Source organism: Camelina sativa, chromosome 19 (assembly GCF_000633955.1).
Source record: "Camelina sativa cultivar DH55 chromosome 19, Cs, whole genome shotgun sequence".
Lineage (NCBI taxonomy): Eukaryota > Viridiplantae > Streptophyta > Magnoliopsida > Brassicales > Brassicaceae > Camelina > Camelina sativa.
In genome coordinates, this window is record NC_025703.1 from 2,816,255 (window position 1) to 2,843,540 (window position 27,286).

Here is a 27,286-nt window from a genome sequence, read left to right on the forward strand (position 1 = left end):
GGTTTTAACTAGAAGATTTGATTTGACTTTTGACAAATGCATTCATATTGTAAACCGAAGACAATTAGAGCGTATGATAACCACTAGAACATAACCAGCAGGTAAGAGAATAAACCAGACCGAACCGAACTTCAAATTTTCGACTTTTGTTTTGTTTTGTTTTGTTTTTTTAATATATTTGGGAATAATTTTCGTAGCCGTCGGATAAGACGCGGCTGATCTGAAGCGTCTCTGCCAAAAACAAAAACAAAAATAAAAAAGACAAGAGAGGAGGAGGAGAAGAGAATTCAAACCAGTTTCCATCGACGAACGAAACGAGAGGACCTATTTTACAGTCACGATTCCTCCTCTCTCTCTCTCTCTCTCTCTCTCTCTCTCTCTCTCGCGTAGAGCTCTTCTTTCATCTAACTTCCCCAGGTGCGTTTTTTTCTATTTTCCAATTTCGAACCCAATCAAGGACAGGTCCTCCTTCCAATTCATTTGATTTTTTTTTTTTTTTTTTTTAAACTTTCGAAGTCTCTCTATAGAAAGATCCGTTTTATTATTATCTGATTAGAACATGACAAGCTGCTCAGAATATTATTTGTTAAAAATTTATTTCGATTTTGATTTAGAACTGTGAAAGTACTGGATCTGGAAGTTACTGGTTAAGACGAGAGGAGAAACAAAAGCGTTGATTCCTTTAATACAAATTTGCTAGCTTCTGAAATCGTGTCAATACGTAGAGTATTAGGGTTTCTCTGAGTTAGATCATTACGCAGTTTTTGAACTTGAATTGTAAACTAGATAGATACGAATCTGGAGTTTTTTTTTTTTTTTTCCCATTGAGATTGCTTGTTACTTACCGCTAATTTATGGTTTGTAGACACACAAGTCGTTAGCTTGGAACATAAGTAGGGGGGGTGCAATGGCGAGGATAAAACCTCAAGCTCTTTTAAATCAAAGCAAGAAGAAGAAGACTCCTAGTCGTATTAGTATTTCCACTATTATCGTGTGTAATCTTGTAGTCGCTGTAGTCATACTCTCCTTGGTCACAACTTATCGACATTGGTCCCAAAGGTTTGTTTCCAATTTCCATCTCTGAATTTTTTTACTACTGCTTTTCATTACTTCTGCTGTGATGTCTCTTTTTTTACTATATGCTGCTTATAGCTAGAAAAGTTGATATTATTGGTTTATCTCCCCACCAGGTCAAGAAACACAATTGAACATGAAACTCAGAGTCAGCCATTTGAGGTACTTTTTTTATTAGTTTTCTTTTTTTTTTTGTCAATTTTGGTGAACTTCCGAGCGCTTAGGTTTTAGAGTTGTTGATATGTTACATATGTGATCTGGCTTTGCTTTGTGCTTCAGGACACAAATGCTGCATCGGAGCATAAGAGTTATGACCTTCCTGGTTATGCTGTAAGTTGATATATCTATCTCATCATTGTCTTATTATATGATCTGTTTCATCAGTATTTGAAAGTAGAATTGTTGATGTAACTTGCTTCTATAATTTCTGATCTCATTGTAGGATATAAACACATCAAAAGGACTTATAACTGTTGAACTCTTCAAAGAAGGTTCCCCTGAAGTTGTGGACAAGTTTCTAGATCTATGGTTAGTATCAGAAATTCATTTGTTATCATTTTAAGCTAGATAGATAGATAACGAAAAGTTTAGGGATTTGATTAAGCCAGGCCATGACTTTTTTCTTAAGTAGGAGTATTACTTGTAGCTTGATACGATTTTAGTAACGCCAGTTTCTTCGTTGATTGATTTTTAACCCTTGGCTCCTGTTGTACCCCTTCTTGGAGTTTAGAATATGGAACCTCATAAAAGAGAAAAAGGCTGAATCACTATTTGACGCTATTACAGCTTAATATGATAGTACAACTTATTCGTTGAGTATTGTTTTTGCAGTCAAAAAGATCACTTCAAGGGAATGCCGTTTCATCGGGTTATAAAAAACTACTTGGTACAAGCTGGTCACTCGCCGAGCTCTATACCTGTAGAAGAATGGACAGCTAAAGGAAAACTTCGTGGTCGCCTTCACACAGGGTATCTTTGCTTGTGCTCTGCTTTTTGGATTTTCATTGTACATTCATCATCTCTCGTTGATTTAAAGTCTAAAACCTACCTGTATGTTCTCTTGTTATTCAGCCCAAAACATGAGGCATTTATGTTGGGGACACCAAAAACCAAAGGGAACAACAAGGATTTTGAGCTTCTTATCACAACGGCGCCAATCCCGGATCTGAATGATCAGCTTATAGTGTTTGGAAGAGTCCTTAAGGGAGAGGATGTAGTACAGGTTTGATCCAACCGAACGAACCACACTCTCTCTTTTCAGTTTTACACTTTATGGTATGTTCATGTATTAACGATTCAGTTATATCATTACAGGAGATCGAAGAAGTGGATACGGATGAGCATTACCAACCGAAATCGCTAATAGGGATCACTGGCGTTGTACTGAAACGAGAGATATGAAAATGAAATGAAAATCTCTATTCCTTCCTTCCTCTGTAAATGAGGCCCACGCCAAATCTTTTTCTTCATACTCACTGTTTGTATAAACCCTCTTTTTGAGGTTTCTCTTTTCTTTTCTATTTTACAGTTTCTTCTTGTTTTTGTAATTTTATTTGATCTTTCTCGAGGAAATAGAATCTTTGTTTGATATGCTTCTCTCCTTATATATGCATTACAACAACACAAATTTAGATGCCTAAAAATTACATAAGTAGATTTTATCTTTCGTTGTGATATACAAACTTTAAAACTATACTTATCTAACTCTCTCGCTCTTTTATTTTTCTTTAATAAAATACATTATTTCTTCTTATAACGCTACAAAGTTCTTCAAAAACTTTTAGAAAACTCTTAAAATATTCTTTTTAATTTTTTAAACAATTCTTAAAAGGTTCTCAAATCGTGGCTGTTAAAGAAATACAATATAAAATCTTGTTTATAATAATAAACAAACAAATTAGTTCATATATAAGCATCCAAAATAACTTTTGTGTATATGAGTGGAAATACTTAAATTGTTGGTGTACTTTTTTTTTTTAATTTTGTTAAAAAGAAATATTCAAAGTATAGACAAAATCTGTATAAAGAAAAGAAAACAAGTCTTCTACTCTCATTAGCAATTTTTAAGAAATAGGAATTTTTGGAAATAATCTATTGTTTTTAATAGATTAAAAAAAATAATCATATATTCTGCAAGAAACCAAAAATTACAAACTCACAACCCATCGATCATCAAGAAGAAGATTCAATCAATGATCTTGTAGCAAACACCTTTGTTACATTTCTATCATATAAAATAGATAACTAAGACAAAATGAAAGCTCCAAACCGGTCTTGTTATTTTTGATTCCTCACTTGCATAACTGCATGCTAACATCACTAGAGAGAACCAATAAAGAAGACGAAGCCTGCATATTATCACGGTTAATTTGGATGCCCACTTGCACTTTCTTCATCTTAGCTTCAAATTCCTTGAGCTCCTCAAGAGTAAACTCCTCAATGGGCTTATTAAACCTATCTTCTTCAGCAGATACAAGCCACATGTGAAGATCTTCCCCATGTTTCTTCTCAGCTTCAGCTTCTTCGATGATGGAGTTGAGGCGTTTACATATCTTCTTATCTTGCCTAGCTCTGCTGCCTCTACTACTGTAGCCCGATGTTTCAAAGCTATCTGATTCTTCGAATTCACTCTTGAACCGTTCTGCAATCAAATCAAAATTCGGTTTCCCGAAGGAATAAGGTTTGTTTCCTGGAGAAAAGACAACAATACCAATCTCGGCGTTGCACAGAGTCGCAAGCTCGCTCGCCTTCTTGAACAAACCAAGTCTACGTTTCGAGAAGGTTACTTGCTTTGTGTTTGTGTCTTGCACTTGCTCCATCTTAATCTTTCTCCTACCCATTTTTTTTTTTTAGTGAAATGTTATGATGTGGTTGTAATCTATGTTTATGTGTAAATAAGAAGAAGATTGATTTTTTTTGTTCTCATTTATTTCTTTATGTATTTATTGTAATGAATGTGGAGAAAGTTGTCATTGGACCTCATCATCATATATGTGTAGTTTTAGTAAATTTTTGTTTTTGCATAAATTCATTTTTAGTAACTCCATTTTAAAATCTTGCATTGCCTTCTAAGAGCATTGAATAGTTTCTATGTATTCAATCCATATCCATAGACATTTAACTATTATTAGTACTGTTGTACTATTGGACCTCTTATATTAATTGGTAGTTTGAATTACCCAAGAGAAAGTTATCAAGTTAACAAAAGAAATTTCTTTTTGTGCCAAAATAGATTACTTTCACCCAAACAAAACTAAAGTAGTTTGACAAAACTAAATCTTACATAACTTTTTCATAAATTATTAACATTTATGTATTATTATATTATTATATTAAATATGTGTGATATTAAAGAATTTAAAAATAGTAATAGCTCTAGATATAATTAATTATAAACAAAGAGAAATTTTAAAATAATAATATTTCATTTACAACTCATATATATTATTATTTTGACAGCATTACAACTCATATATTAATTTATATTCAATTAATTTACAATTGCAGGTATACATTAAAATTAAAGTAATGAATGGAGGATTTGAAGAAACCAAAATGACAGTTTCCTATTATAAGCAAAAGTGCATTTCAAATATTTCACAAGTCACAAAGTCACAAATCGCCCTTCCCAGCCAAACCGAGTCTTTCTGAGGCTTGTATGTAAAACCCAAAAGGCTCACCAAAAATAATAAGTAATAACCAAAAAATTAGCTTGCAATATCAGCAACTCAGGTGACGCATGTAAAGAGTAAAAATGTTTTATGTGGACACCAAGTTGTTCGTCATTGGTCTTCAGTGGCTCTTTCTAGTTCTGCTGACGTTAGAGCTCTGATCCGTAAGGAACTTGAGGACATCAATTAGGGATCTTAGCCGGTCCCAAATGTTGAGTCCGTAAAGTGTTTCCACTAGTGCCTCCTGGAATTCAAACGCGTTTTCTGCTACCGGGTACTGTGATATGACCATCACAGAGAAATGTTAACAAATAATTAAGATAATCAGATTAGATTTTCAGTGTTTGTTAAAAAAAAAACTTGCCTGAATAGGTTTTGGAATCTTGGTTTTGATGAGTGGCCAAAATCTATCTTCAACCACGGATTTCACGAGGCAGCATGCTCTTAGACCTTCTATACCAGCAAACCTTCCAAACCCACTATCTTTTACACCTCCAAACGGGAGCGACTGCAAAACCAAAAGAGAAAGTCTTACGCTTAATCATGGAAATGATGGTTAACCTTTTTTTCTCTTTTCCAGAGGTAAAATCCTAGGCTAAAGCCAGTGATGAGTACCTGGCACATGTAGTTTGATGCAAAGTCATTGATAGCAGCAACACCGCACTGAATCTGAGAAGCGATTAGTTTGGCACGACTTTTGCTTCCAGAGAAAACAGCACAGCCAAGTGCATAACGTGAATCATTCGCCAGCTTTACTGCCTCTTCATCGGTGCTGAATTGCATGATCGGCATTATTGGTCCAAAGGCCTGATTCTCACACATTAATAAATATCTTAAGAACTCAGAGTGTGCATTGTGTGATGCACCAACATGCAGCAACAGAAGCAAGACGAACCAATGAAGGTAAGGTCACATACCTCTTCTTTCATTATTTTCATGTTGTGGTTTACATTGATGAGAACAGTTGGAGGAAAATATTGTTCGACTGCATCTTCGCCTAGATGACCAAAGCTGCCACGGACTGCAATTTCTGCTCCTTTGTCTAAGGCGTCATTTACAAGGCTCTGTAGGTGCTCAGAGTGCTCTTGCAAACATATAGCACCCATGTCATACCTCCCAGTTAGAGGAGGACCCTGATGTAAAAGAAGGATTTCAATAAGAACATAGGAGAAAATTTGAGAAAGAGAAGACTAATGTGGCCGGAAGTAATAGATTTTTGGTTAACTCAAACGTCCACAGCATCACATATCACAATGCCAGTTAACCTCCTATGTGGCTTACATATACTAGTAGGAAACATAGGAATAGGATTCGAGGGTGGTGAAAACAAAACCCATTACGACATTTCTAATAAAGAGGCTGGAGTCAAGATGACAAACAAATCACAAGACAAACAAGTATCAGAAACCGCCTGAATTTCTGTTTATAATAAGGATCAAACTAAATGGCACGCACTTGTTATCCGTTTATTTAATCACAGAGCACTTACCGCAGAAACTGACTTCACAATCTTGCTTACTTGGCTAATGAATGCACTGTAAATTTCTTTGTGAACATAGAATCTTTCAGCACCGGCACAGTTTTGCCCGCTTGACTGAAGAGTGCCCCTAACAGCCACTTGTGCAACCTATATTGTACAACAGAAGCATTAGTTTTATCAAGGGGACACCCTCCTTTTTCCAATAATAAACCATAAAAGCACAGAAGAGAGTACCATGACACAGAAAGAACACTTACATGTGAGACATCTGCGTCTTCACATATGATAAATGCATCTTTACCACCAAGCTCGAGAGTGACAGGTGTCAATGTCTCGGCAGCATTTCTCATTATCTGCAACATATTGCATAAGTACAACTCGTAATAAACTGATTAGAATGAAGAACCAAGTCTGAAGACTATACCATCTTGCCAACAGCTGTGGATCCAACAAATATCATTTTATCGACAGACGAGACAAGTGCTTCTCCGGTTTCCGAAAACCTGCAAAGAATGTGTTAATTGATGAAATCAACTTAATACCAACATGCATGCTAAGGAGAATTCCATAAGTAAAATACACAGACCCTGTTATCACATCGACTAGATTTTCAGGTGCTCCAACAGCAGCTAAAGCTGCCTGGATAATGCGGAAGTAAAAGCATCCTGACCAGCTAGCGTGTTCTGAAACCTGCAGAAAAGGTGTTTTAACTATCAGAAACATATACAAAATCTAAAGAAAGATATATGCTTTGAAGAATTCTAATCAACTTCCTCTCAGTGGTTGCATTGCTCACGATGTTAACATCATATAAACAGTAACATGCTAACTTATTCAAATATGGAATACATATGAATGGCATTGCCTTGGCAAATCTATAATCAAAAGGGTCAGCGAGCTATAAAAATAGAAAAAAAGACTTAGCAGTTTACCTTAATAACAATACCATTCCCAGAGAAGACTGCAGCCAGCATAGGATTGAAAATATTGTGGAAGGGATAATTCCATGGGACTATAGCTCCAATGACACCAAGGGGATGGAACTCTACTCTTGATATTTTATGAAGCATCGCTCTTCCTGAAGACCTGCAGACAAATTAAATTTGACTTGAAATCATCTCTGTGCAAGAATCAAGGAAGAACTACGATTCATACTGATATTTAAACATGCTATGATTGAATTACCGAGATTCAGGCTTTAACCATCGTTCGCCCTCAGAAAGAAGCCAAGTAATTTTCTCACAAGTAGTCATTATTTCTCCCAGAGACGCATCTACCATAGTCTTTCCAGTATCACGTGAAGAGACTCTAAATAACGGGTGATATATTAGCATCATTTGATAAAAAGTACCGAGAGAAAGCAAAAAGCTGTATATCAAACCACTCAGTAACACAGAAACAAATCCTTACTCGCATATAAGCTCTTGGTGTTCAATAATGTACTTCAAAAGAATCCGCAGAAACTGCCTTCTAAGCTTGAAGCTACTTTGAGCCCAAGTTTTTTGAGCCTTCCTTGATAGTGCTACTCGCTCCTTCACCTGAAACACACAAAAATGTAAATCACATGTCAGGATAAGGTGAATCGCCTAGAGAGATCCATTCGATTGAGATTTAAAGATAACATAAGTTCTTCACAGAAGGGACAGCAGTTACTAACCTCAGCGGGGGACAGAGCAGGGAAATATCCCAGATATTTCATTGTGGCAGGTTCATAGCATTGAACTTTTTTGTCTGACTGTTGGCTCCTTCCTCTCGGAGGAATCTAAAGCCAATGTCAAAGAGAACTTATGATTCAGTATGCTAATACACAAGAACAACTGATTTAACAATTAATTGGCTATCATGATAAATCAACTACAGTGGACAAATATGGAAATCATGAGTTAATTTTCATAGTACTGAGATGAATGACTGATACCTAAGTCCTAAACCAAAACAATAGGAGAATATATATACGACCAACAGCTTAAATCTTATAACAACAACAACGAGGATAGAAGAACTCACATAGATGAAGCTATTCTCCTCCGTCTCTTTCCCATGAGCCAACACTGTTTCCAAAATTTCATATTAAAAACCAATAAATCAAACATCCACGCAGTACTGAAAACAACCGAGCAAAAAAGCCATTAGAGGAAAGGAGGAGGTGGTACAGACAGAGAAGGAAAGATACCATCGGATGCGTCAACGTCAATGGAAGGAACATTGGGAGGAATGAGCATAAGAAGGAACTTGCAGATCGCGTAAGCGAAGGCGAGAACGATCAGTGGCCACCAGAACGGCATTTTTAAAATGTTCAAAGATTCCTCCGCTAGGGCTTTGCGATTCCACCGAGGCGACAACGTCGAAGAAGGATAAATCTCGGCGTCTCCGTCAAATCGGAAAAATGGAAATAGGAATCAACGAAGAGCAGATGATGGATTTTTTTTAATATTCTCTGCTTTGAATCGCCTTTTTTGTTTGTTTTCTCATTTCTGGTTTTCGAGTCCACTGGAACTGTGAGAATGGTACGGGTGGTAATTTTTGGAAACTTTAAGGGTAATTTCAAGTAGAATTAAGATTAATTTTAAAAGTACTGCGTTACCCTTATAAAAACGAGCGTCCACGTTGAAAGCTACACGCCAAGAACATGAACGAAATAATTAATCAACACGCGACATATATAATATATGTGGTGCGTAATTGCGTTTGTTAAACCGAGTTAAAGTGTTTAAACCAAAAATTTGAACCGAGTGGTTCATATTGTTTCAAATTAAACTAAAATCGAAGGCTCCAAAGCGTAGAAAACTGTCAACAAGAATTCCATATCCCCTATATATCAAGGAACATTTTGGCAAAAAAGCTAAGGTGTCACGAGGTGTCACCATTATAATATGAGAGGTGTCGGGACACTCTTTTTTTTTTGTCATCAGCTTTTAAAATTATTTACATTTATTTACCATTGTATTTTTCCAAAAATACAATTAACACCCAAAATTAAATTTTTATATTATCCTTTTTACTTAATTATATCCTTTAATTATATTTTCATAAAATCCTAAAATGAATTTTAAAAACCCTTTGTTCATATGATATAATAATATAAGATTGATATTATAATAACTCTCACGAGTTAAATTTTAATTATTATACAAATTTTTTTATACATATATACTACACAATCGAATTTTAAATATTTCAATTACCCATAAATATAATAGATTTTGTAAATAAAAATTACAGTAAAAATATTAAATAATTATTTTATACCGCACTATGTGCGGGTTGCTACCTAGTTATCGTCAAAAGAAAAACACTATACAACATGTCTCTACTCTCAAAATTTGGTTTCCTCTAATTACTGTAAAAGTGAGAAACCTAAAGATAATAATAACATGCATATCGACTTGTCTATGAACAGAAAGCAAAAAGAGTCCTTGTTGGTCATACTCCATAGATGATTATCCTTTGCTCTACATCTTCTTCAGTCAGATTGTCCACTCTTTCACCTACCAGATATCGTTCATTGAAGACCATCTGGTGAAGGTAGATAATAACATGACGTGTTAGCTTCGCCATTAACCAGACCGTGATCAGAGCTAATAACGCCGGCCAAATAAATCGTTCAACAGCTGAGTTGATGCTTTGGGGATATCCAAGCAACGGGAACAGAGCCTTGGCAAGCAGGTAAGGGATGGAGAGTGTAGTTAGGAGTGTGTTTACGATGGAACCAATCACATCTCGAAGCAGCCACATTGAAGGAAGTCTATTGATCCCCACGGTTCTGATTCTCTCAAACTTCCCCCGCCATGCCTTAGTCGTAAAATAGCTGACTGGTGTGAACATTGTCTATGAGATAAAGGAACAAAAAGCAAATACATTAGTTGCTCTGCAGTAGAAAAAAAGCTCAGGCCTTGTTTAAATCATCGTTTCATGATTTTCTTACCAGAAAGGTCCATATGTGAAGCACCACTACCCCAATTAACCAATCTTGGATCAAGAAATAAACCGCTGATTCATTTAGTGGCACTCGTGATGGGATGATGATCATAAGATCGATAAGTAGACCAAGCAATCCCGGTATGACAGTGATCTGTTCATCAGAATTTGCAAAAGGTTCTAGAAGTCATACTTCCCAAGAGGTTTTGGTGGAAATGGAAGTTCTTTTCTTACCCAGATGGTGAAAAACAGGCCATTTCTTGTCCGTATCAAGATATACTTGAGAAGCAAATCCGTTCTTCCCTTCTGAATATGATCAGATACAAAGCAAGTGCTGATATAGATTCTTCGCAGGATAAAACATCCAATCCAAAAAGCACAAAAATCTACAATAATCACGAGATTTTCAATTAGAGACTTAAAAAGATTAGAAGCATATAGAAGAAAAAAGGTCTAAGAAAAAACAACAACAAACCGTCATGTTTGACTCCAAATCTTAGCATGATGAAAGAAATAGAGTGAGAGAAAATTCTTCCCGCCAAAATAGGCAAAGCCATGAAGGCTGTGCTCATGAGGAACAAACTCAAAGCGGCTAGCACCAACATCAATGCAATCCTCGGAAGAAACCTGAAAGTGCAACTTGTCACAACAGTTCTATGACTTTATGAAAATATTGTGTATTTCTATTAACTACCTTTACCTGTCATCTCTTTGGTCGTGATCCTCATCTTCAGTATTCTGATATTCATGCATAATGACCACTGAGCCTTCAGCTATGGTATACAATAGAAACATTCGATTAATATCATATGGCCTTCTTGGTTCCATCATTGGTCTCACATTCTGATCAGCACGGTGAAAGCCCTCTCCTCGGGGATTTACGAGCAAGAAATCTCTCAGCTGAAGCCAAGAACTAACAGTTGTAATCCAGTTGTGAATTACGATTTGGATAGCTGGTTTATTTTGATCGATTAACCATTCGATACCGTATCTTATTAGGTTGATATAAATTGAGTATGCACCAAAAAATGGCTTTTCTTGGGTAACCCTGCGTTTTGGTCAAGATACAAGAAATTAAAAACGATATAAGGTAAGGACCAGAGGGAAGCAAACGCACCAAGCTTACCATAAATCAAGAGGGAAAAATGATGGGCTGATACGAGTGATTGCTTTAATTGGTAAGTGAGCCAAAATCACCAACAATACCCCATGAGAAGCCAGCACAAAGAAAGTGTAACCAAAATTCAATTTGGTGATCTTGTACTCTGGATCTGTGACATCTAGGAGATACCAAAAGGCTCGTTTATGAATGATCTGTAAAGAAGAAGAAAAAATAAGGAAAATATAATTCTAATAAAAGAACAAGATCCGTTGGGATGATAGTGAAACAGAAATTTAAACTATTACCTTCTGGATGAGTTCCCTGTAAGAGTCTGCAATTACCAAGCAACAGAACCCTGACCACCAACGAAGGATCAGTGTGAAGTGTGAAAGAATCTCAAATCTTCGGGAAATTGTGGTTCCAAACAATGGGGAGGTGCAGATTTCGAGCCACCATCCAATCATCCAAGGCAGAACACAAATTTTGAAGCACAAGACGAGAGCATCCTTAACGAGAAACAAGTTTTTGCAGGCTTTTACTGAGAAACCCCACAAGAGACATGGCAATATCACTGTTATGAAGTGAAACCCCAGTGAAAACCACCTGACTATGGCTGGAAATGAGTAATGACGAAGAGTGAAGAGGAATCCAAAGTAAGCATAGGAAACTGACAGCATCATTATGCTTCCAAGAATAACAGGAGAGTTTCCGAATAGATAGCTGCCTCCAACAGTTGCTAATACAGTCCATCCAATCAAAAATGGTATAAGAACAAAGAGGATAGACACATATACGCTGATGGCAAGACCCTATAGGGAACAAACAGGACTTGTTAGTTGTTACTCAACATTCTTTACTATAGTTATTAAGATGCAGGAACGAAGAGAATTGATAAACAAGCGTAAAACTGGAAACTTACAGCAAAGGCATCATCATCCATAAAGAAAAGCAGCCTCCGGATAACCCCAAATTCTTGAAGTGGCGCATTTGGAGGAAAACGTACTGGTCGACCAGGTTGCCCCAAGATATAGAAAAGTTTATAAAAATACCAATCACAAAGGATCTTCGTATATTTGAATAAGACCTTCACAACTTCACCAATAACCCCTTGTAGTTGTAGTAGTAGTAGGTTAAAATTCTCAGCGTGAACCCCATCAGGAAATCCCATGAGATTTAGATCTCCTACTTCCATCCTCAGAATAGTGACAATGGTCATGAAACACACGATCATAAGGCTGTATAGCAGACCAACACACAAAGAAGCCGAGTTGGGAGACATCCAAAAACCATTCTGGAAGTCAGCAGCAAATGCTCGTCCCAAAGGATGTAAAGAACTGCAGTAAGTGTTGAAGAGGATCACCAGAATCCAAGGAACAATCAATTTCAAGTAACGTACAGCTCTCAATAACAATCCAATCACAAATTCGTTAAAGGGAAGCCTCTCCGGAGCATTCTCGGAATAAACCGGAACAAAAGAGTAGCTACGCCCACAAACCTGAGGGTGGAAACAGAGAGTAACAAATTCAAGAACCACACAACTTTGACATAAACGTTAATTAAACCCTAAAATCAGCCCAAGTTAACATCTTGCATCAGAGATTCTTCATTAAACCCACAGAAATAGAGAGAAATCGGTAAAAAACTTAAAACCTCAAAACCTAAAAACAAAGTTCTTGGAAAAGGGTAAAGTAAGCAAAAACCTCGCATTTCTTGTATCCGCGACGATTCAGCCAAAGAAGAAGACAATCTTAATGAACATACTTGATAGACCCACGACACAAACACGGATACCTCAATGGGTTACCAGGCTCCTCCGGTGATCGACAAATCCGGCACAATTCTTCATCTTCCTCGTTCTCCTCCGTGTCTTCCGCCGGAACATTTTGATCGCATATCGCCGGCGAAACGTCCATCTTTGGAAATGCAAAAACCTCTTTTGCTCTCTCAACTTCCTAAAGCGGCAAATGGCATAGTAGTGGTAACAAACCTTAAAACGAGTATATTATACTAATAATTTTTTTTTTTTGTAAGTGTTTTATTGATTCATCTGTTGCTTTTGTGACAGCTACAGCCTACAGTGTTACAGTACCCCGTACAGGATGAGTTTGTACGTTGCTTCAGGAATAGTTCTATTCTATCTATTAATTACCACGGTCAAGTCACACTTTTACCAGAGTAAAAAGTACGTTTTTATTATAAAGTGAGTCTTTTGCCATTAACAAACTAACTTCTTTTCTTATTTCATTTCTCCATCTGTATAGATATTAAGTGATTACCATATATAACAGTTTCTCTTAATACTACTTTTCTCTAAAAATAACTTTGAGAGCAACAAAATAGAACGCATATTTAAAAGGAAGGAAAATTGAAATGTTAAAGACGTACGTCAACAAGAATTCCATATATATCTTGTTCAAAAAAAAAGAAACTATACAACATGTCTACTCTCAAAATTTGGTTTCCTCTAATTACTGTCAAAGTGAGAAACCTAAAGATTATAATAACATGCATATTGACTTGTCTATGAACAAAAAGCAAAAAGAGTCCTTGTTGGTCATACTCCTCCATGGATGATTATCTCCCTTGCTCTACATCTTCTTCAGTCAGATTGCCCACTCTTTCACCTACCAGATACCGTTCATTGAAGACCAATCGGTGAAGGTAGATAACGACATCACGTGTTAGCTTCGCCATTAACCAGACCGTGATCAGAGCTAATAACGCCGGCCAAATAAACCGTTCGACAGCTGAGTTGATGATTTGGGGATATCCAAGCAATGGGAACAGAGCCTTGGCAAGCAGGTAAGGGATGGAGAGCGTAGTTAGAAGTGTGTTTATGATGGAACCAATTACATCTCTAAGCAGCCACATTGAAGGAAGTCTATTGATTCCCACGGTTCTGATTCTCTCAAACTTCCCCCGCCATGCCTTAGTCGCAAAACAGCTGACTGGTGTGAACATTGTCTATGAGATAAAGGAAGAAAAAGCAAATCTATTAAGTTGCTCTGCAGTAGAAAAAAACATCGATCCGTCCTTGTTTAAATCATCGTTTAATGATTTTCTTACCAGAAAGGTCCATATGTGAAGCACCACTACCCCAATTAACTAATCTTGGATCAAGAAGTAAACCGCTGATTCATTTAGTGGCACTCGTGATGGGATGATGATCATAAGATCGATAAGTAGACCAAGCAATCCCGGTATGAAAGAGATCTGTTCATCAGAGTTTGCAAAAGGTTTTAGAAGTCATATATACTTCCCAAGAGGTTTTGGTGGAAATGGAAGTTTTTTCTTACCCAGATGGAGAATAACAGGCCATTTCTTGTCCGTATCAAGATATATCCGAGAAGCAAATTCGTTCTTCCCTTCTGAATATGATCAGATACAAAGCAAGTGCTGATATAGATTCTTCGCAGAATATGACATCCAATCCAAAAAGCACATAAATCTACAATCACGAGAGTTCCAAAGAGAGACTGAAAAGGTTAGAAGAAGGTAAAGAAGAGGGGGAAGAAGATAGAAAGGTCTATATATAAGAAACAAGATGAAGAAACTACGACACACCGTCATGTTTGATTCCAAATCTTATCCTGATGAATGAGATAGAGTCAAAGAATACTCTCCCCAACAAAATTGGCAAAGCCATGAAGGCTGTACTAAAGAGGAACAGGCTCAAAGCAGCTAGCACCAACATCAGTGCAATCCTCGGCAGAAACCTAAAACTGCAACTTATCAGAACAATTCTATAAATTATTAAAAGTTTGTTATATCAGTTAATTACCTGTCATCTCTTTGGTCTTTAATATCTTCTTCAGCATTCTGAGAATTATGCGAAATGACCACAGAGCCTTCAGCTATGGAATACAATAAAACCCATGAATTATCATTGAACTCCCTTCTTGGTGGAGGCACTACCATCAAGAAATCACTTAGCTGAAGCCAAGAACTAACAGTGATAAGCCAGTTGTGAATTATGAGTCGGAAAACTGGTTTAACTAGTTCGATTAACCAATGGGAGACGGATGGTAGTAGATTGAAATAAACTACGTATACACCAACAAAAGGCATTTCGTCGGTGACCCTGTGTTTGGTTCAATGTACAAGAAATTAGAAATGATATAAAGGTAAAAGGTTGAGAGGGAAACAAACGCAGAAAACTTACCATAACTCAAGAGGGAAAAATGATGGGCTGATAAGTGTAATTGCTTTCATTGGCAAGTGAAACAAAATCACCAACAAGGCCCCATGAGACGCAAACACAAAGAAAGTGTATTCAAGATTCAGTTTGGTGATCTTGTAGTCTGGATCTGTGACATCTAGGAGATACCAATAGGCTCGTTTATGAATGATCTGCCAAAAGAAGAAGAGAATGAGGGAATATATGATATAAGAGTAAGGCTCTGTTGGTATCAAACACAATTGAAATCTATTACCTCCTGGATAAGTTCTATGTAACTGAAAGCTATCATCAAACAGAAGATTCCTGACCACCAGCGTATGATCATCATGGCTGGGAATTGTGAAAGAATCTCAAACCTCTGGGACATTGTGGTTCCAAACAAAGGGGAGGTGCAGATTTCAAGCCAACATCCAAGTACCCAAGGCAGAACACCAATTTTAAAGTACAAGACGAAGCAATCCTTAATGAAAAACAGCTTTTTGCAGGCTTCTACTGAGAAAACCCACAAGAGACATGGCAATATCACTGTTCTGAAGTGAAATCCGAGGGAAAACCACCTGACTATGGCTGGAAAGGAAGTTGACAGCATGATTATGTAACCAAGAGTAACAGGCGAGTTTCCAGGTAAGTAGCTGCCTCCAACAGTTGCTATTACAATCCATCCAATCGAAAACGGCAGAAGAACAAAGAGGATAGGCACATAGACGCTGATGGCAAGACCCTATAGGGGATACAAACAGAACTTGTAACTCAACATTCTTTATTATGTTTATTAAGCTAGTTAAGAGAATTGATGAAGTAGAAAGATAAAATCAAATTGGGAACTTACAGCAAAGGCATCATCATCCATAAAGAAAAGGAGCCTCCGGATAACCCCAAATTCATGAAGTGGCACATTTTGAGGAACAAATAGTAGTAATCCATGAGGTTGGCCGAAGAGACGGATGAATTTCACAAAATACCAATCACAAAGGATCTTCATATATTTCCCTAAGATTTTGACAACTTCACCAATAGGTCCTTGTAGTACTAGTAGGTGAAGAAGATTCTCAGCGTGAACCCCATCAGGAAATCTCATGAGATTGAGATCTCCTACCTCCATCCTAAGAAGAGTGACAGTGGTCATAAAACACACGATCATAAGGTTGTACAGCAGACCAGCACACAAAGAAGCCGACTTGGGAGACATCCAAAAACCATTCTGGAACTCAGCAGCAGATTCTCGGCCCAAAGGATGCAAGGAGTAGCAGTAGGTGTTGAAGAGAATCACAAGAATCCAAGGAACAATCAATTTCAAGTAACGTACAGCTCTCAATAACACTCCANNNNTAATGATTTTCTTACCAGAAAGGTCCATATGTGAAGCACCACTACCCCAATTAACTAATCTTGGATCAAGAAGTAAACCGCTGATTCATTTAGTGGCACTCGTGATGGGATGATGATCATAAGATCGATAAGTAGACCAAGCAATCCCGGTATGAAAGAGATCTGTTCATCAGAGTTTGCAAAAGGTTTTAGAAGTCATATATACTTCCCAAGAGGTTTTGGTGGAAATGGAAGTTTTTTCTTACCCAGATGGAGAATAACAGGCCATTTCTTGTCCGTATCAAGATATATCCGAGAAGCAAATTCGTTCTTCCCTTCTGAATATGATCAGATACAAAGCAAGTGCTGATATAGATTCTTCGCAGAATATGACATCCAATCCAAAAAGCACATAAATCTACAATCACGAGAGTTCCAAAGAGAGACTGAAAAGGTTAGAAGAAGGTAAAGAAGAGGGGGAAGAAGATAGAAAGGTCTATATATAAGAAACAAGATGAAGAAACTACGACACACCGTCATGTTTGATTCCAAATCTTATCCTGATGAATGAGATAGAGTCAAAGAATACTCTCCCCAACAAAATTGGCAAAGCCATGAAGGCTGTACTAAAGAGGAACAGGCTCAAAGCAGCTAGCACCAACATCAGTGCAATCCTCGGCAGAAACCTAAAACTGCAACTTATCAGAACAATTCTATAAATTATTAAAAGTTTGTTATATCAGTTAATTACCTGTCATCTCTTTGGTCTTTAATATCTTCTTCAGCATTCTGAGAATTATGCGAAATGACCACAGAGCCCTCAGCTATGGAATACAATAAAACCCATGAATTATCATTGAACTCCCTTCTTGGTGGAGGCACTACCATCAAGAAATCACTTAGCTGAAGCCAAGAACTAACAGTGATAAGCCAGTTGTGAATTATGAGTCGGAAAACTGGTTTAACTAGTTCGATTAACCAATGGGAGACGGATGGTAGTAGATTGAAATAAACTACGTATACACCAACAAAAGGCATTTCGTCGGTGACCCTGTGTTTGGTTCAATGTACAAGAAATTAGAAATGATATAAAGGTAAAAGGTTGAGAGGGAAACAAACGCAGAAAACTTACCATAACTCAAGAGGGAAAAATGATGGGCTGATAAGTGTAATTGCTTTCATTGGCAAGTGAAACAAAATCACCAACAAGGCCCCATGAGACGCAAACACAAAGAAAGTGTATTCAAGATTCAGTTTGGTGATCTTGTAGTCTGGATCTGTGACATCTAGGAGATACCAATAGGCTCGTTTATGAATGATCTGCCAAAAGAAGAAGAGAATGAGGGAATATATGATATAAGAGTAAGGCTCTGTTGGTATCAAACACAATTGAAATCTATTACCTCCTGGATAAGTTCTATGTAACTGAAAGCTATCATCAAACAGAAGATTCCTGACCACCAGCGTATGATCATCATGGCTGGGAATTGTGAAAGAATCTCAAACCTCTGGGACATTGTGGTTCCAAACAAAGGGGAGGTGCAGATTTCAAGCCAACATCCAAGTACCCAAGGCAGAACACCAATTTTAAAGTACAAGACGAAGCAATCCTTAATGAAAAACAGCTTTTTGCAGGCTTCTACTGAGAAAACCCACAAGAGACATGGCAATATCACTGTTCTGAAGTGAAATCCGAGGGAAAACCACCTGACTATGGCTGGAAAGGAAGTTGACAGCATGATTATGTAACCAAGAGTAACAGGCGAGTTTCCAGGTAAGTAGCTGCCTCCAACAGTTGCTATTACAATCCATCCAATCGAAAACGGCAGAAGAACAAAGAGGATAGGCACATAGACGCTGATGGCAAGACCCTATAGGGGATACAAACAGAACTTGTAACTCAACATTCTTTATTATGTTTATTAAGCTAGTTAAGAGAATTGATGAAGTAGAAAGATAAAATCAAATTGGGAACTTACAGCAAAGGCATCATCATCCATAAAGAAAAGGAGCCTCCGGATAACCCCAAATTCATGAAGTGGCACATTTTGAGGAACAAATAGTAGTAATCCATGAGGTTGGCCGAAGAGACGGATGAATTTCACAAAATACCAATCACAAAGGATCTTCATATATTTCCCTAAGATTTTGACAACTTCACCAATAGGTCCTTGTAGTACTAGTAGGTGAAGAAGATTCTCAGCGTGAACCCCATCAGGAAATCTCATGAGATTGAGATCTCCTACCTCCATCCTAAGAAGAGTGACAGTGGTCATAAAACACACGATCATAAGGTTGTACAGCAGACCAGCACACAAAGAAGCCGACTTGGGAGACATCCAAAAACCATTCTGGAACTCAGCAGCAGATTCTCGGCCCAAAGGATGCAAGGAGTAGCAGTAGGTGTTGAAGAGAATCACAAGAATCCAAGGAACAATCAATTTCAAGTAACGTACAGCTCTCAATAACACTCCAGTCACAAATTCGTTAAAGGGAAGCCTCTCCGGAGCATTCTCTGAATAAACCGGAACAAATGAGTAGCTACGCCCACAAACCTGAGGGTGGAAACAGAGAGGGGATTTTAGACATATATGTGTTGCAAGATTCTTCCTACAACAGAGAGTAGAAATTAAAAACCACAAACTCGACATTAATGTTAAACCCTAAAATCAGCCAAGTCAAAACCTTGCACCAGAGATTTCTTCTTCAGACCCACAAAACAAAAAAAATAGAGAGAAATCGCTAAAACCCTTAAAACCCAGCAATTAATGTCAAAACCTCAAAACCCTTGATAGAAACAAAGTTGTTGGAAAAGGGTAAAGTAAGCAAATAACCTCGCATTTCTTGTGTCCGCGACGATTCAACCAAAGACGAAGACAATCTTGGTGGACATACTTGATAGACCCACGACATAAACACGGATACCTCAATGGGTTTCCTGGTTCCTCCGGTGATCGACAAATCCGGCACAAATCTTCATCTTCCTCGTTCTCCTCCGTGTTTTCCGCCGGGACATTTTGGTCGCATATCGCCGGCGAAACGTCCATCTTTGGAAAATGCAAAACCTCTTTTTTTTTTTTGGTTCTTTCTCTCTTTCTAGTCTCTTCTTCTCAACTTCCTTAAAGCGGCAAATGGCATAGTATTGTTTAATATACATAAACATTAATTAATGTTTTTTTAATTAAGAATAGATGTGTTTGATTCCTCTGTTGCTTTTTTTGTTGACAGCTACAGCGTTACAGTCTACGACTCTACGTACAGAAGAGTGATGTTTCGACGTTGCCTCCCTCCCATCTATTATTTAATTACCACGGTAGAGTCAAACTTTTTACCAAGGGCCAGAGAGTAAAAGATCCGTTTTCAGTATTAATAAGAAAGTAAAAAAATAAACAACAACAGTGTGTGGTGGTTCTTGATTTTACTCTTTTTAAAATAGTAAAATCCACAATTGCGAATAACGTTTCCAACTCTTTTTTAATAATATTTTAAATTTATTTTTTTTAAATCCACCAAAGCCCATTTTATCTTTACTCTTTAGTACTAGTAAAGTAAATTTATTTTTAAATGTGCCGATTTTTCGTACTTTAGAACTACAAAGACAAAAATTCCTAATCAAAACTTTAACAATATTATATGAAATTCATTCATAATGTCGGACTAGCTTGTAAACTAACAAAATTAACGTTTTTCCCTTTCATTTCTTCATAAGTTTAGATATTTAAAAGTTATTACCATATAACAATTTCTCTTAACACTACATTTCTCTAAGAACTCTTAAGGGAAAAGGAAGATACATTTGAAATGGTGATGGTTTTTAAGGTAAAACAAAGACGAAACAGAAAAGTGCTTAAGACGTACGTCACCAAGAAATCCATTAATCTCGTCAAAAGTAGACACTATACAACATGTCTCTACTCTCACAGAATTTGGTTTCCTCTAATTACTGTCTAAATTAAATAAAACATAAACATTGCTAAAGATAATAACATATGTCTTGATCGACTTCTAGTCTATGAACCAAACAAAAAAGCAAAAGAGTCCTTGTTGGTCATACTCCATGGATGATTATCCCCTGCTCTAGATCTACACTCAGATTGTCTACTCTTTAACCCACCAGATACCGTTCATTGAAGACAAGCTACCGTCTGCAGCAGAGCAGAGTGTTGAGTACAACAGAGTGACCTTCTACGTTGTTTCCTATCTAATTATTACTATGGTAATTAATCTCAAAGTTTTTTTTCTTTTTACCTTAGTTAAAGTACTAGTACTTTTTATTGTCCATTTTTAGTATAACAAAGCCAAAAAAATAAAGGGCGCGTGTATTCCAACTTTACAAAAAAAGGAAGTTGTTGTATATTGTAGAATTCTTATTAGTTTCAAATTTCAAATGTATCTGATGACTTGAAGTCCAACTAAGCTGATTTTCGATTAAACGGTACTATTCAAATAAGTCCTATAAAACACTGTTTTCATACATTATAAAAATTTTAGAGTAAAAAATCTCAAACTAACGTGTTCAATTGTTTTTCCAAAAAAGGTCTACAACTAGTGATTAAAGGAAGAAAATTTGAAATGGTAATAGCTATGTTTTTTAAAGCCATACTTTTAGAATTTAGATTTTGGATTGAATAAAGGAATAAAAAGGTTTAAATTTTTAAATACAAGATACGTTAAAAGGTTAAGTTGACGTGTTGACCTACTTTATCGCAAAAAACTTCACATTTTAATTAGTAAGTACCCCTGTCTTAAGAAAACACGAATGTTACAATTTGGAAAATTGAATCGCCGCCATTTACGTTCATCCAATCCCCATACTATTTTTTTCCATTTTTTCATCTATTTGTTCCCTTTTTATCTTTCATAAACCTAAACTTTTTTTTTTTCTTTTTTTCTTCTTCTTTCTCAACGGAAGAGAAAAAAAAGAAAAAAAAAAAATGGAGTCGAATAAAACCTTTCTTCGCATCATCGTGATCGTCACGGTTTCTACTTTGGCCACGATCTTTATAACCCCCGTAGAATCCAAATATGTCGGCTCGAGATCTCTACTCCATGTGTTTCCACCTTCCTCCGAATCAGAATCTCCATCTCCTGCACCAGCTCCGGGACCCGAAGTTATGAATCCGATCACTAGTCCGGCTTATTCTCCGGCTGATGAGACAGATATAGAAGACTATCCCGCAGCATCACCTGAAGCTCCCACCCCGGCTGAGGCAGATATAGACTCTCCCGCCGCATCACCTCAATCTCCCACTCCGACGGAGTCAGACATCATCGACTCCCCCGCAGCGTCACCTGAAGCTCCCACTCCGGCGGAGTCAGACATCGACTCCCCCGCGGCGTCACCAGAGGACTCGAATCCACCGTCTGAGGAAGATGATCTCGAGACTTCTTCTTCTCCTTCTCCATCTGCACTATCTGGAATCGACGTTTTGAGTTCGGCCAAAAACATTTTGAATACGCCATTGTTGTCTCCGGAGATCAAAACCATCTGCGGCAAAACCGACTTCCCTCCGTTATGCGAATCCTCCGTTAGTCCTCTGTTACCCGCTCAGCTGAAACCAGACGTGTCCTCCGTCCTCGTTCTCGCGATCCAAGCTTCGGTCAACGCGACCAGAGCGGCGATGGCCATCGTAGAAAAACTAGCCGCGGATGATTGCAAGGAACTGTACGACGACGCCCTTGCGAATTTGGAAGACGCGACTAACGCCGTTAAGTCACGTGATTTTGCCACCGTTAACACTAACTTGAGCGCGGCGATGACGGACTACAGCACGTGCAACGACGGCTTCGAAGAAGCGGGGGAGCCTAACCCGTTGGCTGACGTGGGCGGCAAGCTTACGAAGATGGTTAGTAACTGTCTCGCTATCTCTACGTTGATCAAGTGATAAGATACGACGGCGTTTTGAATCGCTAGAGAATGTAAAGTGTTTGTTTTCTTTAAAACTAGGTGCTTCCCCACGCAACGCGTGGGTTGTGGTGTAGTTGGCANCATATGTCTTGATCGACTTCTAGTCTATGAACCAAACAAAAAAGCAAAAGAGTCCTTGTTGGTCATACTCCATGGATGATTATCCCCTGCTCTAGATCTACACTCAGATTGTCTACTCTTTAACCCACCAGATACCGTTCATTGAAGACAAGCTACCGTCTGCAGCAGAGCAGAGTGTTGAGTACAACAGAGTGACCTTCTACGTTGTTTCCTATCTAATTATTACTATGGTAATTAATCTCAAAGTTTTTTTTCTTTTTACCTTAGTTAAAGTACTAGTACTTTTTATTGTCCATTTTTAGTATAACAAAGCCAAAAAAATAAAGGGCGCGTGTATTCCAACTTTACAAAAAAAGGAAGTTGTTGTATATTGTAGAATTCTTATTAGTTTCAAATTTCAAATGTATCTGATGACTTGAAGTCCAACTAAGCTGATTTTCGATTAAACGGTACTATTCAAATAAGTCCTATAAAACACTGTTTTCATACATTATAAAAATTTTAGAGTAAAAAATCTCAAACTAACGTGTTCAATTGTTTTTCCAAAAAAGGTCTACAACTAGTGATTAAAGGAAGAAAATTTGAAATGGTAATAGCTATGTTTTTTAAAGCCATACTTTTAGAATTTAGATTTTGGATTGAATAAAGGAATAAAAAGGTTTAAATTTTTAAATACAAGATACGTTAAAAGGTTAAGTTGACGTGTTGACCTACTTTATCGCAAAAAACTTCACATTTTAATTAGTAAGTACCCCTGTCTTAAGAAAACACGAATGTTACAATTTGGAAAATTGAATCGCCGCCATTTACGTTCATCCAATCCCCATACTATTTTTTTCCATTTTTTCATCTATTTGTTCCCTTTTTATCTTTCATAAACCTAAACTTTTTTTTTTTCTTTTTTTCTTCTTCTTTCTCAACGGAAGAGAAAAAAAAGAAAAAAAAAAAATGGAGTCGAATAAAACCTTTCTTCGCATCATCGTGATCGTCACGGTTTCTACTTTGGCCACGATCTTTATAACCCCCGTAGAATCCAAATATGTCGGCTCGAGATCTCTACTCCATGTGTTTCCACCTTCCTCCGAATCAGAATCTCCATCTCCTGCACCAGCTCCGGGACCCGAAGTTATGAATCCGATCACTAGTCCGGCTTATTCTCCGGCTGATGAGACAGATATAGAAGACTATCCCGCAGCATCACCTGAAGCTCCCACCCCGGCTGAGGCAGATATAGACTCTCCCGCCGCATCACCTCAATCTCCCACTCCGACGGAGTCAGACATCATCGACTCCCCCGCAGCGTCACCTGAAGCTCCCACTCCGGCGGAGTCAGACATCGACTCCCCCGCGGCGTCACCAGAGGACTCGAATCCACCGTCTGAGGAAGATGATCTCGAGACTTCTTCTTCTCCTTCTCCATCTGCACTATCTGGAATCGACGTTTTGAGTTCGGCCAAAAACATTTTGAATACGCCATTGTTGTCTCCGGAGATCAAAACCATCTGCGGCAAAACCGACTTCCCTCCGTTATGCGAATCCTCCGTTAGTCCTCTGTTACCCGCTCAGCTGAAACCAGACGTGTCCTCCGTCCTCGTTCTCGCGATCCAAGCTTCGGTCAACGCGACCAGAGCGGCGATGGCCATCGTAGAAAAACTAGCCGCGGATGATTGCAAGGAACTGTACGACGACGCCCTTGCGAATTTGGAAGACGCGACTAACGCCGTTAAGTCACGTGATTTTGCCACCGTTAACACTAACTTGAGCGCGGCGATGACGGACTACAGCACGTGCAACGACGGCTTCGAAGAAGCGGGGGAGCCTAACCCGTTGGCTGACGTGGGCGGCAAGCTTACGAAGATGGTTAGTAACTGTCTCGCTATCTCTACGTTGATCAAGTGATAAGATACGACGGCGTTTTGAATCGCTAGAGAATGTAAAGTGTTTGTTTTCTTTAAAACTAGGTGCTTCCCCACGCAACGCGTGGGTTGTGGTGTAGTTGGCACTTTCTTGTTTTTTTGGTCTATTTCTTTTTCTCTTTTGTATTATTTCGTTTTAATTAGGCATAAATGGGCTTCGCAGTCACTTGTATTAATACACTATATGTTTATATCATTTCGTTTAGATGTGTACAATTGTTGCGTTTATTTTTTATGAATTATGAGGATGTTGTTTCTTGCTTTTGAAGATCCAATCTTATCATTGACTGATATTGTTCCCAATACATTTATTGTATTTTAGATTTCTGATTAACTGCTTATGTAAACCCTTCATACGTTGATGTTGCAATAATAAGTTATTTTTTAAAAGTAATTATTTTCCGTGTAAGTGATTATGTTTGTATGTCCATGTTTTGGTCTAATATCAATAAGATCGTTTATGTTTTTCTTTAGTTGGCTTTGAAACCAATTTTGAGTTAAGCAAATAATGGGTCGAATTATGGTGTTAATAAGTAATATAGATTCTTATGTATATATATTGTATATATGTGACTATAAGTTTAGCTAACTAAAAAATTCTTTGATATTTAAATATAATATTGAACATATATATATATATATATATTTTTTGTGGGAGGAATGTGTGGAATTATTGGATAGAAGTTATTTTTGACCTCTTATGCCTTTAAAGTGATTAATGCATAATTTATTTTATTTTCAGTTATAATTTTATTTTAATGTGTGAGTTAAATGTTTTGGGTTTATTGGGTCTTAAATATTGTTTAAAGAAATTAGAAAGCAAAAAAAAAAAAATAGAAAACATTAAATAAAAATCAACCAATAAGGAGAGACCAAAACCTTACTTTTATATATATGATATATTGCTTTAAACTTTGAAATGAGAAATATATTATAAACAATAATTTTACGTGAGAAATATATTAATTTAGCCAACCAAAATATGAATATAAGTTTAGCCAACCAAAATAATTAAAAAATATTAAAATTTAACCAAAAATAATTTCTCTTGAAAGATAATAAGTTAGTAGGAGGAATGAATTAATGTACAATTATTGGATAGGAGTTACATTTGAGTTAAATGGAGTTACATGTCTTTAATTATAAATAAATATTTTAATTTTTTATAACCTAAAATAAAAGGAATACCAAGTGGCTGAATCAAAATTCACATGATTTGGTTGTTTGTTGATATAAACTCAACACTTACACATAATATTTCAAAATAAAAAATATTACTTTTTAAGTGACAAACTAAATTAGTTTTCTTATAAAATTATATGAATTCTTCAATCTCAATAATTTTTAAAATCCCAAGGATAACTTATATTTTTTTGGTTTTCTTTCATCAATTTAATTTATAGTGCTAGATTTCATACTAATGGTTTCATCTTTAGAGAATTTAGTGAAATGATATTTTTAAAATTATATTTTATTTTTATATTTAAGTTCCAGTTGAATATGTTTTGTTTTTTGGATATTTTTTATTTTGATTAAAGACACAAAAAAACCAATTGTTTAATTATGTTCTTTTTGTTTTCAAAAACCTCAAATCATAAAAAAAAAATATATATTATATTGATCTCTGCAGATTTAACAATTGGATCACAAAACAAAATAGTCTTTATAAATGGATAAATGGATAATTATATTGATCTTTAAATATTATATTGATCTTTATAAATTATTAAAAATGATACATGAATATGTGAGATAACCAGAGACATAATAGATAATTACATATGGATCATTTCAACTTTATGATCTTATTGTGTGGTGAATATTGTAAGGAAGTATGAAAATAATGACTTATAAGATGTTAATATAAAATAGAAAATGGAGATAAACATTTTAAAAGATTAAAATAAATATATAAGATATACATATCATACAAACTCTAAAACTAAGCTTTTACAATGATATTTGATTTGATTTTTTATAACCCATACAACAACAATAACAAAAAAAATACAAAACAAAACAAAACAAAACAAAAAAGAGATTTGAGAGTAGTGGAAGAAGATGAGAGAATGAAAGAGTGATAGACTAAGAGAATAAGATAATGAGTATTTATAGGAAGAGAAATGATGAAAAATTACATTTAGAAAAATGAGAGTTACAATTCTAATTTATTGTTTTGTTTTAATACAATTGACTAATTGATTTATTGGCGGCGGGGTATCGCGTGTGATTTGGGCTGCTCCCGGTGTGGTGCGGAGGAGGAAACCGTCAATCATGTTCTGTTTCTTTGTCCACCAGCACGTCAGGTGTGGGCCCTATCTCAGATACCGGTAGGCTCACATTGTTTTCCGGTGGGCTCTGTTTACGCTAATATGGATCATTTCTTGGACCCTAAAAGCCAGGGATCCCATGTGTCTGCCTACCCGTGGATTCTCTGGTATTTATGGAAAGCGCGTAATGCAAAGGTTTTTGAAAATATTACGGAAAGACCGGAGGAGGTGATTCGGATAGCTGAAGGAGAGGCTTTATCCTGGCAGCAGGCTCAGGAGGAGGGTGATGATGCGGATTCGATTGGCCAGCCATTGGTTGTTGAGCCTAGTTTTCGGAGGACACCCTTTTCTCTTCCAATGGTTTTTACAGGCGTTCGT

General features: G+C 36.9%; 8 protein-coding genes across 8 annotated transcripts; 3 read left to right on the top strand and 5 right to left on the bottom strand.

Moving 5' to 3' along the window:
* LOC104764363 (peptidyl-prolyl cis-trans isomerase CYP21-4-like) lies at nt 238-2,668 on the top strand. Its single transcript, XM_010487881.2, has 8 exons — nt 238-417; nt 866-1,059; nt 1,191-1,236; nt 1,354-1,404; nt 1,517-1,602; nt 1,906-2,043; nt 2,146-2,296; nt 2,389-2,668. Exons 2-8 carry the CDS (start codon nt 908-910, stop codon nt 2,473-2,475), a joined length of 711 nt encoding a protein of 236 aa, XP_010486183.1. The 5' UTR covers nt 238-417; nt 866-907; the 3' UTR covers nt 2,476-2,668.
* On the bottom strand, nt 3,214-3,925 carry LOC104764364 (agamous-like MADS-box protein AGL29). The gene has a single exon (XM_010487883.2). The coding sequence runs from the start codon at nt 3,912-3,914 to the stop codon at nt 3,366-3,368; it is 549 nt and encodes a 182-aa protein (XP_010486185.1). The 5' UTR covers nt 3,915-3,925; the 3' UTR covers nt 3,214-3,365.
* On the bottom strand, nt 4,621-8,723 carry LOC104764365 (aldehyde dehydrogenase 22A1). Its single transcript, XM_010487884.1, has 14 exons — nt 8,399-8,723; nt 8,233-8,276; nt 7,883-7,987; nt 7,636-7,763; nt 7,411-7,533; nt 7,158-7,311; nt 6,812-6,915; nt 6,650-6,728; nt 6,483-6,578; nt 6,235-6,372; nt 5,663-5,878; nt 5,361-5,552; nt 5,110-5,253; nt 4,621-5,022 (listed from the first exon to the last, which is right to left on the bottom strand). Exons 1-14 carry the CDS (start codon nt 8,508-8,510, stop codon nt 4,867-4,869), a joined length of 1,791 nt encoding a protein of 596 aa, XP_010486186.1. The 5' UTR covers nt 8,511-8,723; the 3' UTR covers nt 4,621-4,866.
* Nucleotides 9,506-13,179, bottom strand: LOC104764366 (probable E3 ubiquitin ligase SUD1). The gene is made up of 9 exons (XM_019240788.1): nt 12,946-13,179; nt 12,165-12,740; nt 11,551-12,054; nt 11,270-11,457; nt 10,844-11,191; nt 10,609-10,770; nt 10,378-10,489; nt 10,151-10,297; nt 9,506-10,053 (listed from the first exon to the last, which is right to left on the bottom strand). The coding sequence occupies exons 2-9, from the start codon at nt 12,522-12,524 to the stop codon at nt 9,649-9,651; spliced, it is 2,226 nt and encodes a 741-aa protein (XP_019096333.1). The 5' UTR covers nt 12,525-12,740; nt 12,946-13,179; the 3' UTR covers nt 9,506-9,648.
* LOC104764367 (probable E3 ubiquitin ligase SUD1) lies at nt 13,649-16,782 on the bottom strand. Its single transcript, XM_019240789.1, has 8 exons — nt 16,255-16,782; nt 15,679-16,146; nt 15,408-15,595; nt 15,027-15,326; nt 14,810-14,961; nt 14,542-14,693; nt 14,312-14,458; nt 13,649-14,209 (listed from the first exon to the last, which is right to left on the bottom strand). The coding sequence occupies exons 1-7, from the start codon at nt 16,780-16,782 to the stop codon at nt 14,351-14,353; spliced, it is 1,896 nt and encodes a 631-aa protein (XP_019096334.1). The 3' UTR covers nt 13,649-14,209; nt 14,312-14,350.
* LOC104764368 (probable E3 ubiquitin ligase SUD1) lies at nt 16,770-19,810 on the bottom strand. Its single transcript, XM_019241225.1, has 8 exons — nt 19,568-19,810; nt 18,713-19,288; nt 18,137-18,604; nt 17,866-18,053; nt 17,485-17,784; nt 17,268-17,419; nt 17,000-17,151; nt 16,770-16,916 (listed from the first exon to the last, which is right to left on the bottom strand). Exons 1-8 carry the CDS (start codon nt 19,778-19,780, stop codon nt 16,809-16,811), a joined length of 2,157 nt encoding a protein of 718 aa, XP_019096770.1. The 5' UTR covers nt 19,781-19,810; the 3' UTR covers nt 16,770-16,808.
* Nucleotides 21,627-22,699, top strand: LOC104764369 (predicted GPI-anchored protein 58). The gene has a single exon (XM_010487887.1). The coding sequence runs from the start codon at nt 21,668-21,670 to the stop codon at nt 22,616-22,618; it is 951 nt and encodes a 316-aa protein (XP_010486189.1). The 5' UTR covers nt 21,627-21,667; the 3' UTR covers nt 22,619-22,699.
* Nucleotides 23,635-24,819, top strand: LOC104764370 (predicted GPI-anchored protein 58). Its single transcript, XM_010487888.2, has one exon. It carries the CDS (start codon nt 23,671-23,673, stop codon nt 24,619-24,621), a length of 951 nt encoding a protein of 316 aa, XP_010486190.1. The 5' UTR covers nt 23,635-23,670; the 3' UTR covers nt 24,622-24,819.